Genomic DNA, 12,482 nt, shown 5'->3' with positions numbered 1-12,482 from the left:
GGAATCCACCCACCAAGATGTGGTTCTGACAGTTTTCAAATATTTCCTGCTATCTGATACTCAGAAAACAGACAGCATCACCTCTGGACAAGTTACACATCTCTCCTCATCAAGATCTTTGAGCATTTGGATGTACTTGATGTATCAATGTTATCTTAACAGCAAAGGAAGGGGAAGTGTGTACTTGGGGTACATTGGACTGTTGGTCAGCTCTGAGGAAGTTTAGAGACAGACTGGACATCACAATCTGGCCTCCTTCAAAAAGTAGCTCTGCTATTCCAATTTCCTCTTTCCTGGTTGAAGTCCAAATGTTGGTATCCTACCTTGCATGTGTTATTTATTACCACTGTATACATGAACTTATAGTTTTGCATTTTGCTTTTGACAGTTATGAAAATTTTGCTGAATTATTTCCATGCCATTTCATTTATTAAATACTGATATTTACTCCTTTAAGTCTTATCTTTGTACTGTGCATTGTTAGATTGCTTTGGTAAATTATACTGGCCCTAAATACTTGCATTATTCTTACAAAAACAAAAATATTTCCAAGCTTGTCTTCCATACATTCTCTGGCAGCTATCAGAGAATCAGACCAGAAACAGCTGGGAAAGTTCTGGACACAAATCTGTGATAAGAGACTGCTAGAATCAGCAGCTCAAGTGCTTGCTGGATAAATCAGTTCAACTGGAAATTAGAACAAAGAAACAAGTCCAAGCTTCAGAGAAAGCCATCATTAATCACAAAACAACTGTGCCCAGGCATTGGTAAAAGGGAAGGTGATAGATTAGATCCACCAAAGCATTACAGAGATGAAGAATGGAGATAAAAATGAATGACCTCTAACAGGTTCCTCAAATTGAAGATCAAGGTAAAGGATGGGGAATGAAACATAAACCTCCAAAGAACATAAAATTAATATAATCTATCTTGTATAGAAATTGTAGGGACCCTAGGAACTGAGCACACAGCAAATCCTGTGGTCTCAGAGAGCAAAATGTCATTAAGTATCTCAAAGATGAGGGACTCAGAAACCCCTGATCTATGTTTAAAAGCATCAGTATCAAGATCTGAAGACAAGATTCTGCCCTTGAATCCAGAAATTAGTCCTGATTGCTCTTCCAGGGCAAGACAGACTAAGAAGCAGATTGCTAATTAAAACAGAAAGCAAACAAGCAGCCAGAAATATCCCTGTCTCAGCAACATGGAAACTACCTGAAGGCACAGTACAAGGCTGCCATGTAATACTGATTTGGACACAATGCAATGCAGAGCTTACAAAAGCTCATCCATCATCTTTTACTTCACTAAAAGGGCATAAAACTCAATCTCCTGCAGGCAGTAAAGTAACAAGGAGGAGATTGAAGGACTCAAAAGCCAAATTACAATTCTACAGAATTTATGAATTCCTATCAGAACTAACATTAGGAGTTCTGGCTGCAGAAGGAAAACCCAATCAGAGTTGTAACAGATCTCACTGTGACACAGTTCTTTGACAAACAAAAGAGTCAAAACCATTCAATAAGCTTATTTCATGACCTAGAACTGTTCCTTACCTTGTATTCATCCATCCACACATGTGCCAGCCTCAGTGAGTTATGAGCCATAGTGTCCTGTCCCCCAGGTGAGCCATAGGGACGCCTCTTACGGAAAATGTGTCCCACCCTGGAGCAGGGGATGATCAGGAGTCTGCCCCCACACATCCAGATCTGTCCATGAAAAACCAGAACATGTTCAGGTTGCTCACTCACTGCTCAGATTGCTCACTAACTTCTCCCCTTCTTCAAGGGATACCTTGGTAGGATTATACATTATACAGGATTAGGTGTCAGCAATGTTGGCCTTCATGTCACGTTTTCTGACAAATTAGATTTTTAGATCTCCATGTTACAAAAGATTATTCCTCTCATATGACCACACTTTCCACAAAACACATCATGGCTTTCAAGAGACAAACAGAAAATTTTGCTGTTTTGCTCTAATGACCTAGCAGAAAAGACTGGGATATATGGGCTAGGACTCATCCTGCAGATTAAGTTACCTAAATTCTTTTACCTGCATGAAAATAGTCCACAATTCTGTGACAGATAACAAAGACCAGTCTTTGTCATCAAGGGAACCTGGAGAGATTTTCAACTAAGTATGGAAACTTACTGGACAGAACTGTTTGTGTTAAAACAGAGGAACTCAGAAACACTCTTCCCATTCAGATGCTACATTTAGGAGTCTCTATCTGTGGTACCAGGGATCTACACTTTATTTACACTCTACTTCCATTTCTTTTTTTAAAATTGCTTTTTTAACTTCATCTACCAGAAAATTACCAGCACTGGCCCTTTGCTGGACTAATATGTTCTCCAGCCCCAGAAAATCATCCCACATTAGCAGTTCATAATCAAGACACTTTTAAAACTCCTTCTAGACAAGATAAAGACTCAACTTCTTTCCAACCCTCCCCCAGAGAGACAGGGACTTCCAGAAGCTCTAAATTCTCTGAATGTGTTCCAATATTTCAAGGCCCTTTTTATTGAAACTGTGTATTACAAGATAACAACAATAATCTCCTCACACTCCATACACTTCTACTCAGATACCTAATAATTACATTTATACAGAAAATTGAAAGATTTTATTTATTCAGTATGCACTCCTTTAAAGTCACTCAAGTGCATGAAATTCCAGTTCTTATTTTTGAACGCTAATCTTGATCTTTCTACCTGACAGATTCTCTAAAGTTTTGGGGGCTTTGTGTCTGGTTTTAGGTTTGTTTGGTTTTTTTATGTTAACTTCACCTTTTAATCCCCTTTTCATATCTGTCATGATAGCATATCATTTTCAGGCAGACTCTTGTCAAACTGTTGATGAATGCCCTTTACAAAAATAAAGAGATAAGCACGACATTAAGCACAGTAAGTTGTTTTTCTTTCAGCAGAGTGACAGGGCAGATGAGAGAAAATAAAGGAAGCCCAATGCAGCTCCATTTTCACTGATTATGATTTTCTCATTACTTTTTCAACCAAGATGACTCCTCTCCACAATTCTCAATGTAGTTCCAGAAACCTTTACATTTCCAGGTCCTCAAAAAGGAGGCAGAACTGTCCAAGGAAATACACTAAGCTTCCATCTTAGCAATATTACTGTGAGCCACACATCTCTAATCAATTTGTGAAATTCATTAGACATTGCTCATAAACTAATTTTAAAAACTTGCATAATTCTTCTTTTCCTTTTTTTCTTCTTTACAGCTCTTATGAAAAGCTCCACCACCAAACTAAGAAAAAGCCACAAACATTCAAGCACAGAGCTGTAAATTCTCTGCTTACCCTAAAAGATATTTCCAGGTTTTCTCCTCCCCAGATGTCCATGCCACTGTCGTACTGCCCAAGCTCATTGAAGTACTCTCGATCCATGGCAAACAGCCCTCCAGCCATGGTGGGGGACCTAAAAAGGTGCATGGAAGGAAGGAAGTTCATTTTCTTTTAGACAGAGAAAAAAAACCCCACACAGTAATTTTTGCTGAATCTGTTGGTCCCAAAGTCCAAATTGATAAACTGACATAACACAATTAAAATCCTTCAGCCACTTAGACATGAGTTCTAGTCTCAAAGTATTTGCAAAAGCAGATCTGTAAGTGATATTTGTGATCTTCCATTGTTCCAATATCCATAAATCATATTTCTTTACCTGGTAAACTTGAGGAAAAGGGATAGGACAGAGAAAGAGGAACACTAAGTGCCAGAGGCAGCTCTGTTTCATTATTGACTCAATTATCAGTTTACTGGCAAGTTATTTACACTTTGTGTATTTATACCTGGCATTTCCCAGTTTTTTACCTTGCCTGTATGTTACTAGAATGTGTTCTATTCTGTAAAAATCTGCATATGATCCTCACTGTTCAGTCTCTAGGTTGAATTCCTACTGTATCACAACACTAGAATATGTGGATGACCTACAAGTGTATAACAGAGTAAAAACACTACATAAAAATGTGATATGATAGCTGGAACATCCCATGGGCTGGAAAAAGGCTTTTTCCCATCCTTGGAAAAACCCCCTGTGATGAAACCAAGCCTAGGTCAATATTTCATTGCTTGTTCTCACACAAATTTCTACAACAGATTCTGTCACCTTAAAAACTGGGTTGAAAGGTTACTCTCAATTTTCTCACTCTGACACAAAAATACTTCATTGTGGAAAGTCTCTAAAATGCAATACTTTCTGTTGGATGGAAAGCCTTTTTCAAGGTTAAATAGCAATCTAGGCTCCTTATTCAAAGGAGGCAGAGACCTTTAGGTAGGAAAAATCACTTTCATACTCAGAAAAGGCAATCTTTTGAGATGGTTACACTTGCTTTAACTATAAAATTCTCTGTCTTTTTAGAACAGGACTTTTCATAAAAGTGAGTTGAAAGAATGCAACAACAGAGTTGAACACAGCAACAGTAACCTTCAGCCACTGACCACATTAAATGTGAGAATAGCTCTTAACACAATAAAGATTTTAACACCCAATGCTGATTCCCCACTCAGATTTTTTCAGTCTGTCCTTTCCCTCCAGGATCAGAAACTGCCACAGTGACACTTTCCAAACAAGACAGTCAAGCTGTTAAATAACTTAATGATTTCCTGGCTTCTCAGAAAAAATCTTGGGATGGGGAGACATGGGAAGGCCAACTGCTGAGCTGTCAGATGACAGCAGAGAACCTGTGCTGGAACTGTTTGTGGCAGCAGAAATGCTCTTATTTACAGTCCAAGAAAAGAGAATGAGAGAGAAATGAAAACACACCCAATTTCTGATTCACTTGGAAAATCTTAAACACAAAGAGTAATTTTGTAAAAAAGGGACAGCTCCTCCACTTGACAAACCTGAATTCTTTACTGAGATTGATACCTGCAACTAGAAAAAGCACAGTAAGCTCCTTGTCTTTGCTGCAGCAGCTCTGGTTCTTTTCATGAAGGAATTCACTTGGGAGAGTTCTGTTCTTGTGTCTGAACCATACATGTCTGCTCCTAATAAAAGGTGCCCGCTGACACCATTTTACATCAGCTACACATCCACTAGAACCAGGTATTGCCAGTTCTGTACAGGTCACACAGCCATCAATGGTTAAAAGATAAGGAAGGTAACTTTCAAGTTCCAGTGTTGAGCTTTACTGAGACTTTTGTTTCAAAACAACTCTCAAAAGACCACAAAAACAAATTCCTATTACCACAAACAGATTTTCCTAATCCAGTAATTCTTCAGCATTTCATCACAGAAATTATATAGTTCTTATTAGTGGGATATGCAGGCTACTCCTAGAACAAAGGCAGTATCAAAATTATCATTAAGCCAAGCACATCAACAGACTGGAAACAAACATCAATGCATAGCTCAAAAGTGAAGTTATTGGATATATTTAATACAGGCTACCCTAAGCTCCCCCAGAATTTTGTCTTCAGCAAAAGCTGCTATTGTATAAGCATTTTCTAGAAGTGTGCTTTCTTGACCTAATAAAACAGATATATCTAATTCCTGATTAAATGCCAGAAACTAAAGTGAAATAGAAATAGGGAATAGTGATCAAAACTAAGTGAAATAAACAAGTCAGATATTTGACAGGTTAGGCACCCGCTCCTAAACCTGCACAGCCAGAGACCACTCCCCACTGCTTAGGGAGTGCTCCTGATCACCCCTGTGTCACACTGAGCTTCTCACCACAGGGGAGGAGCCTTACTTGATTGGAGCAGTGGCTCCCTCGGGTCCCTCAAGCTCTGCCAGGGGCACCAGGTCCCATTTGAAGTGCAGGCCCCAGTTGAAGCCCCCGCGCACGACGGGGGAGGAGCTGTAGGCGAGGGTGTCTGCGCTGATGATGTCGATCACGGGGCACACCACGGTCCTGTGATCCTCCCTGATGGGGGTCAGCAGAGGCTGCAGCCACATCTCATTCACCTCACAGTGACTGTCCAGGAACACCAGCACCTTCCCTGCAGACCACACCACACAAAGTGCCAAGGAAGTTCCTCAGTGCCATGGAACACAAACATGCAATTCAGTGCAAACACACGTGCATTAGATAGAGCAACGCTTGGCAATTTCCACAGAGATTACCTGCAACATGTCAGTAAGAGCAGTTTGATCTGTGACACACCCTCATGCTCAGTTGGTGTAAAAAGGCACTAGCATCCTTATGAGACAACATAAAATTTATATAACACTAGAATAATATGGAAGAGATGGGAAACAGCTTTAAAGAAAACAACTTTGGAGCATGCAAGTATAACAAGTCACTCCACAGCCAGTATTTGACTGAGCATGGGGATGGAACTTCTGCAGTTCAGAAGAGCAATAAAATTACTTAAAATTCCACTAACTGTGCTTGCATTTTCCAAGCTGTGCTAAAATTCATTTCAATCTTCTCTCTGGATTATACTGTTACAATGCTAATGGGCAAACATCAATTAAGAGATTTATCTGCCACTCAAAATTATTTAAGAAAGTAGCACACTTTCTCAGATGCCAGAGAGTTGAAATGAAAGCACATTCTGGTAAAGGCTGTTTATGAATCACCAAATATTGGTTTCCCCAATTAACACTCACTGCAACAGAAGAGCTTATACAGAAAAACATTGTTATTAGATTTGAGCATTAAAAACTCAATTAGTGTACCTTAAAAGGGAGCAGATTTCATTTTAGACCAAAAGTTTGCACATAAAACATGCAAAAAATATTCTGCAACTACAGAATCTTGACCACATGGAGATGCTCCTGAGACAACATTCTTTCAGGGCAGGAATAAGAAAAACTCCACATTGTCTCACTAACACTGCAGTCATTGTTTGAGATACAGTGCAGGGGAAGATTTGGGATGATGATAACTTGTGTTCATAACTTTCAATAAAATGAGGTACTTTTTTAGAGTACAATACTGGTTTTGTTTCACAATTTCACTTACACGCTCTAAAATGTACCTTATTTTATTGAAAGCAAATGTCTCCAGGAAAAGAAAAGAATCATCAGCTGAGACACTCAAAGTGTCTCAAGGTATAAAAATCACTCAAATTTGGATCCAAATTTCAGTTCTCATTTGAGAAAGTGCAGGGGAAGAAAGATTTGGGATAATGCTAAGTTGCATAGCTTAGAGTGTGGCATGACATGCAGAGCCCCCTCAGGAGGCTAAAGTAACCACAGGTCAAACATGCAACATCTGAAAAGCTGCACTACAAAAAGAGAAGTCACCCAAACAAATAATCAAAGTATGCAAGGAAAAGAGAGAAAAGCAAGTGTACCTGTGGCATGAGAGGCTCCAATCATCCTTCCTCTGATCAAGCCTTCCCTCTTCTCATTTCTTACCAATTTTGTAGTTTTGGGAAGCTGAGTTTCAACATATTCACTCAAGTCTTTTTTCAAGTCAGCTGAAAAAAGGAAAACACAAGTTCAACAACAAGAAAGAAATTCTGAAACCTCTGTTTAAAATCTCAAGACATTTAACTCAAAAATGGCCAAAATCTTGAGCAAAACATTACCCTGACACAGCAGAGCTTCAAACCAAGAGTATCATAAGGACAATACTCACACATCCTATACTTCCCTCCAATGTCTTTAGTACATTACTCAAGTTAACTGGAACTAGTAGGCTCAAAAAAAATTGAAAGATTGCTGTTCAAAGAAACACATTTCCAAATTCTTCTCATGGTGACTGGCATTTGCAACAGATGCAACAATAAACATTTCATGCAGGCAAATTATTTAAATTACTACATTCCATACATGAAAACAAATGCTGACACCTTTCAAAAGAGGCAGGAAGACACCTAATATTATCTGTGCCTGCTTAACTGACAGAACAACAGATACCAAGTCCAACTCACTCACAGCTGGTTGCTTTTCTAAAACCCAAAAGGATCAAAGCAAGCCTGTGCTTTTGAAGGAGTGCAGAGTTCACTGGAGTCTATGGGCACTACTGTAACTTAGCTAACATCAATGGCAATTTTAAGAGTAACAATAGTTCTTTCACCCAAAGTCAGTGGTTTCTAACATTAAAGCAGCACTACTGAAGAGAAGATGGACACATAAAGACTGAAGTAATGGAAAAGCATAAATTAATAAGCTTATGGAGAAATAAAGAGGAATATAAAATGAGAAAGAAAAGCAAAAACCCAACTGAGACTTCATAGAGAACCATAGTACAGAGAGGCAGACAGACTTTTGTCAGAGGATATGCCAAAATAAACATTATTCTGATCAATGTCAGCTCAAACATTAAAATTGCTGTTAACAAGATTAAATGCCAATGGAATATATGTGTAACTTTAAGGAGGAATAAGAGATTTCAGGCAGGAGATTCCCAGATGCCATTCCAAATGTTAAGATCTCAGCCTTTGCACTGCAAGGAAACATGGTGGATCAGAAGTGAGAAGGTAACACACAGAAAGTATGATGCTAGAGAATACTCTAAGACAAAGGAAACTCTCTGGGGAGATACAGACAGAATTCATTTGAGTCATAGGAATTCTCTCCCTGGTCTGGAATAATGACATCATATGCCAGAGAAAATAGGGAAGATGTTTTCAGAGAAAATCTCCTAGAAAACTGATTAAATAATCTCTGAAGTATTTCCAAATGAGATACTCAAAAAGCAGGGCAGATTTGCACACCTTAAATTAAATAATGTTTGAATCATTCTTCACCTGATTGATTATAGCAAGAGCAGAACAGTGTACACCTGCAGAAACAATGGGCCAGCACAAGGCAGAAAAGCTCAGTTATCAAATTCAGCAGATGATGCAAATAAACAAGGAAGGATTTTCACATCTGCAAACTTCTGAAAAGAATAGGAAGGTAAAACTAAGAGGAATAGATATCACATGCACACCAGGAGCTAAACCAGGTCCACAACATTGGTTGAGCAGCAGAATGGAAGGGCCAGCAGAGTTTTGACCCACACAAAATGGCATTCTGCTGGCAACCGTGCCCATATCACAAATCATTCTTAACAGGCAGGTTTGTCTCAGACACATTTTGGGATTTTTGCTGTTGATGGGTTTTTGTGCATCACCTTCATGTCCACTGGGAACACTGATACTTCTGATACAACCCAAAAAATTGCTTCAGTCCTGAGAAATTTTCCTCCAAAGAGAGAATTGCTCCCTTTTAGCCAGTCTTCAAAAATTACTTCAGGCATTACCTTGTTCCATATCTATGCAACAAAGGCAAAATGGGCCCTAGGATGGGAGTCTGGGGTGTTGTTATTTTAAACTACTCTAAAGTATTGAGCTGCAGACAATTGGCTCCTTTTCTGTTCCTCAATCTCTCCTTCTACACAGAAGAATGCCTCCAGTAACAGCCTCCAAAACACATCCTCAGGCTTTTCCATAACAGGTTAAAGCTAAATCAGGGAGAAAGAGGTTATGCCAGAAAAAGAAATCCTACCTTTCAGGGAATGGAAAAAAAAATACAACAGTGGGTTCAGCTGAGCCATGGCAATGCCTGCTTGGTTAGTAAAACTGTTGATGATTGAGTTTAAGAAGCTTTTTGAGGCAAAACAAGGTGCAAAGGCCCAAGGTTTGCACAACAGCACTGATGAGTAGCACAGCTTTCGTATTTGTAGGTGAAGAACTAGAGCAAATTTCATCTAGAACACCACTTCAGAAAGCAGGCAATGGAAGGAAAATTAATCTTTAATGAAAAAACAAAACAAAGGGGCATAAAGATCAAGTAATCTGCCTGAGCTCATGATATCCATAGCACAGCCAAAGGTTTTATCCATTTTCTCAGTTCCCAAACCATCCCCAGTCCCCACCTTTCTTCTTTGCAAGAATCCATCCATTAAAATTATGCAGCAGCAAAACCATAGGATCATTAGCATCAAGAGCAGTAATTCTGTGTAAACAGTACCTCCTCCTGCCTTTGGCTTCAGAACAAGTTTATTTGAAGTCAGAAAGGCAAAAATAGCTACCTGAATGTTTTGAACTTAATTTGGTTCAAATTCACTAATTGCTTCAATTTAACAACAGACCAGAAGAGTGATGGTATTACTGCCTCAACACAGGTACCAATCAAATGCATCCTTACATTCAGAAGACTGAGCTTTGAAATAAGGCAAGCTCTGAACACACAACAAATTGCACAAAACACTTTATAGCAAGCCATAGGCTCCCAAAACACAAAACAAAACAAGCTTTTAATTACTACACATTCTTATCAGCAAAGAACAGTGTTTGATCTTTGTTCTCTCTTGTATCTTGACATTTGATCTGACCTCAGAGAAATCAACTTCCAGCATAACAAGAGAATGCCATTCTACACCAGACATATCTGATCAGTCTCTTAGAGCAAGTGAGACCTTAAACCAGAAACCAAACAATGAGACCAAGGGAGCTATAATTATATATATTAAATAAAAATGCAATCTAAAAAAACATTTTAAAAATGCAAGAAGTTGTGGACTTGAACAGAGGTGAGCAGGGAACCTGCACAGTCATGCTGGCAAGAACTGCTATGCTAGCACATTCCTCAACAGGCATTTGGCTTTTGAAGAGCCAAAATGAAAGGCTTTTTGAGGGCCATGCTTGAATTGCGTGTCTGTCTCTGCCTCGTCTGTCAATCCAGAGAAAAAACAGCAATCCTTCAACAGGAGAAAAGCAATTCTGCAGGGCCTACCCCTGCAGGGCCCCTCCACGCCTGCAGGAGCAGGGGCTGCTCCCAGAGCCAGGACAGCGGCTCCCGGAGCGGCCACAAGAGGCTGTTGGAGAGCCACGCAGAGCCCCGGCCCCAGGCGGTCCGGAGTGCTGAGCAAGGACAAAACACGGCGCCGTTTCCATCGTGCCACAGCAAGGCTGCAGCCGGGAGCGCCTCCAGCTCCTTTCAGATGCATGCACAGCGAGTAGTGGCCTCTCTGTCACCTGCTCTGAGCACCTGAGCAGCCTAAGCAAAGAACTGCTAAGAAAACCCAAACTATAAACAGCTGCTCCATGACCTCCACTCATCAGTGTGTGCAAGAGGTAAGGTAAGAGAGAAGCACCTCCCCTGTGAAGGCAGGGGAAAACTGGGGCTGTTCAGCCTGGAGAACAGAAGGTTGTGTGGAGATCTCATTGCAGCCTTTCTGTATCTGAAGGAACCCTACAGGGAAGCTGGAGAGGGACTCACCAGGAACTGTAGTGACAGCATAAGGAGTAATGAATACCAATTGAAAAAGGGAAAAGTAAGGTTAGATATTAAGAAGAAATTCTTTACTGTGAGGTTTGTGAGACACTGAAACAGGTTGTCCAGGGAAGCCCCATCCCTGGAAGGATTCAAGGCCAGGTTGAATAGGGCCTTGAGCAACCTGATCTAGCGGGAAGTGTCCCTGCCCATGGCACTAGGAGTTGAGACTAGATGATCTTTAAGGTCCCTTCCAGCCCCATAACATTCTTTGATTCTATGATTATTAGCTTCAAAACCTGATTTTGAATGTTAAAGCCTGGATGATACAAAGCTCATCAGTAAAATGGCACCAGTGGCAAAGAGGCTGTCACCTTGGCCATCTCAGGACACCACACATCTCTACTGGCTGGCACTCTGGTGATGGGCTGCAGTACAGATTGGTTTTGCATCATGACTTCCACAATTTATTTTGAGCAGTCAATAAAGCACAGGAAGGCCCAGGGGGGTAACATTCCTAAGAGTCTCTCACCCAATTCACTGTTGTCATCCACCAGAATGATTTCGTGCAGGAGGTGGGCAGGGGTGCGGTCCAGGACGCTGTGCACCGTGCGCAGCAGGGCAGAGAGCGCCTCATTGTAGAAACAAATCACAACGCTGGCAGAGGGAAGATCAGCAGGGTAGGACTTCTCTCTGCATCTGCAAACAGGAACAGAGTCTTTGGCACTATTTACAGAGGGGTTTCCACAGGGCTGGGTCACTGCTGAAACTTCCTAAGTAACAGGCAAACATTAAATGTGTAGCAGGAACCCCTATGGTGAACATAATGAGCCCAGACATGTAACAGCTATAGGAGGGATCAGCATAGTAAATTATTTTCCACATAACACAGACTCATAGCTAACTCTGCTGCTTGTTAGGAAATAGAGGATGCCACACACTGAGGTGGGAGTAAGAACCAAAGATCCTCAAGACAGAAAATTAAGATAGTGAGGGCTTGTTTCAGCTGTCAAAACACAGTCTAGTACCCTCAGGTAGCTCAGATAGTTCATATATGACATGAGGCCCACAAAAATACCACAGCTTTATTGGCCAGCTGCTGCAGACAGAGTTGGATAGCCCAGAAAACCTCCACTGGTGCTAAATACCTATTTACACAACCAACACTGGGATTCAGAGGGCAGATTAAGACACTTAAGTCTAGTCACTGCTGTCAGTGCAGTCTAATAGTGTTCAGCTCACCCTAAGGCTGTCAAGTGTGTTTTGTCAGCTGAAGAGCTCTGCATGCTTCATTAACTCCACTGACTGGATCTCTGCTAATTATAACAAAAGCAGAGACAACTGACTAACAAGCAGTTATC

General features: G+C 40.5%; 1 protein-coding gene across 4 annotated transcripts in view; it reads right to left on the bottom strand.

Annotated features, from left to right (window-relative positions):
- Positions 1 to 12,482, bottom strand: part of GALNT11 (polypeptide N-acetylgalactosaminyltransferase 11) — a 46,441-nt gene that overhangs the window by 13,844 nt on the left and 20,115 nt on the right. For all 4 annotated transcript variants that reach the window (XM_066550935.1, XM_066550918.1, XM_066550927.1 and 1 more), the window contains exons 4-8: positions 11,654 to 11,820; positions 7,269 to 7,394; positions 5,717 to 5,966; positions 3,324 to 3,441; positions 1,557 to 1,709 (exon numbers count right to left, since the gene is read on the bottom strand). In XM_066550935.1, coding sequence (XP_066407032.1) covers positions 1,557 to 1,709; positions 3,324 to 3,441; positions 5,717 to 5,966; positions 7,269 to 7,394; positions 11,654 to 11,820 — 814 coding nt within the window. The remainder of the gene's footprint in view (positions 1 to 1,556; positions 1,710 to 3,323; positions 3,442 to 5,716; positions 5,967 to 7,268; positions 7,395 to 11,653; positions 11,821 to 12,482) is intronic.

The sequence above is a fragment of the Molothrus aeneus genome, chromosome 1 (genome assembly GCF_037042795.1).
Source record: "Molothrus aeneus isolate 106 chromosome 1, BPBGC_Maene_1.0, whole genome shotgun sequence".
Taxonomy (NCBI): domain Eukaryota; kingdom Metazoa; phylum Chordata; class Aves; order Passeriformes; family Icteridae; genus Molothrus; species Molothrus aeneus.
The sequence above is the reverse complement of the archived record's forward strand: the minus strand, read 5'-3'. Positions and strand labels throughout refer to the sequence as shown.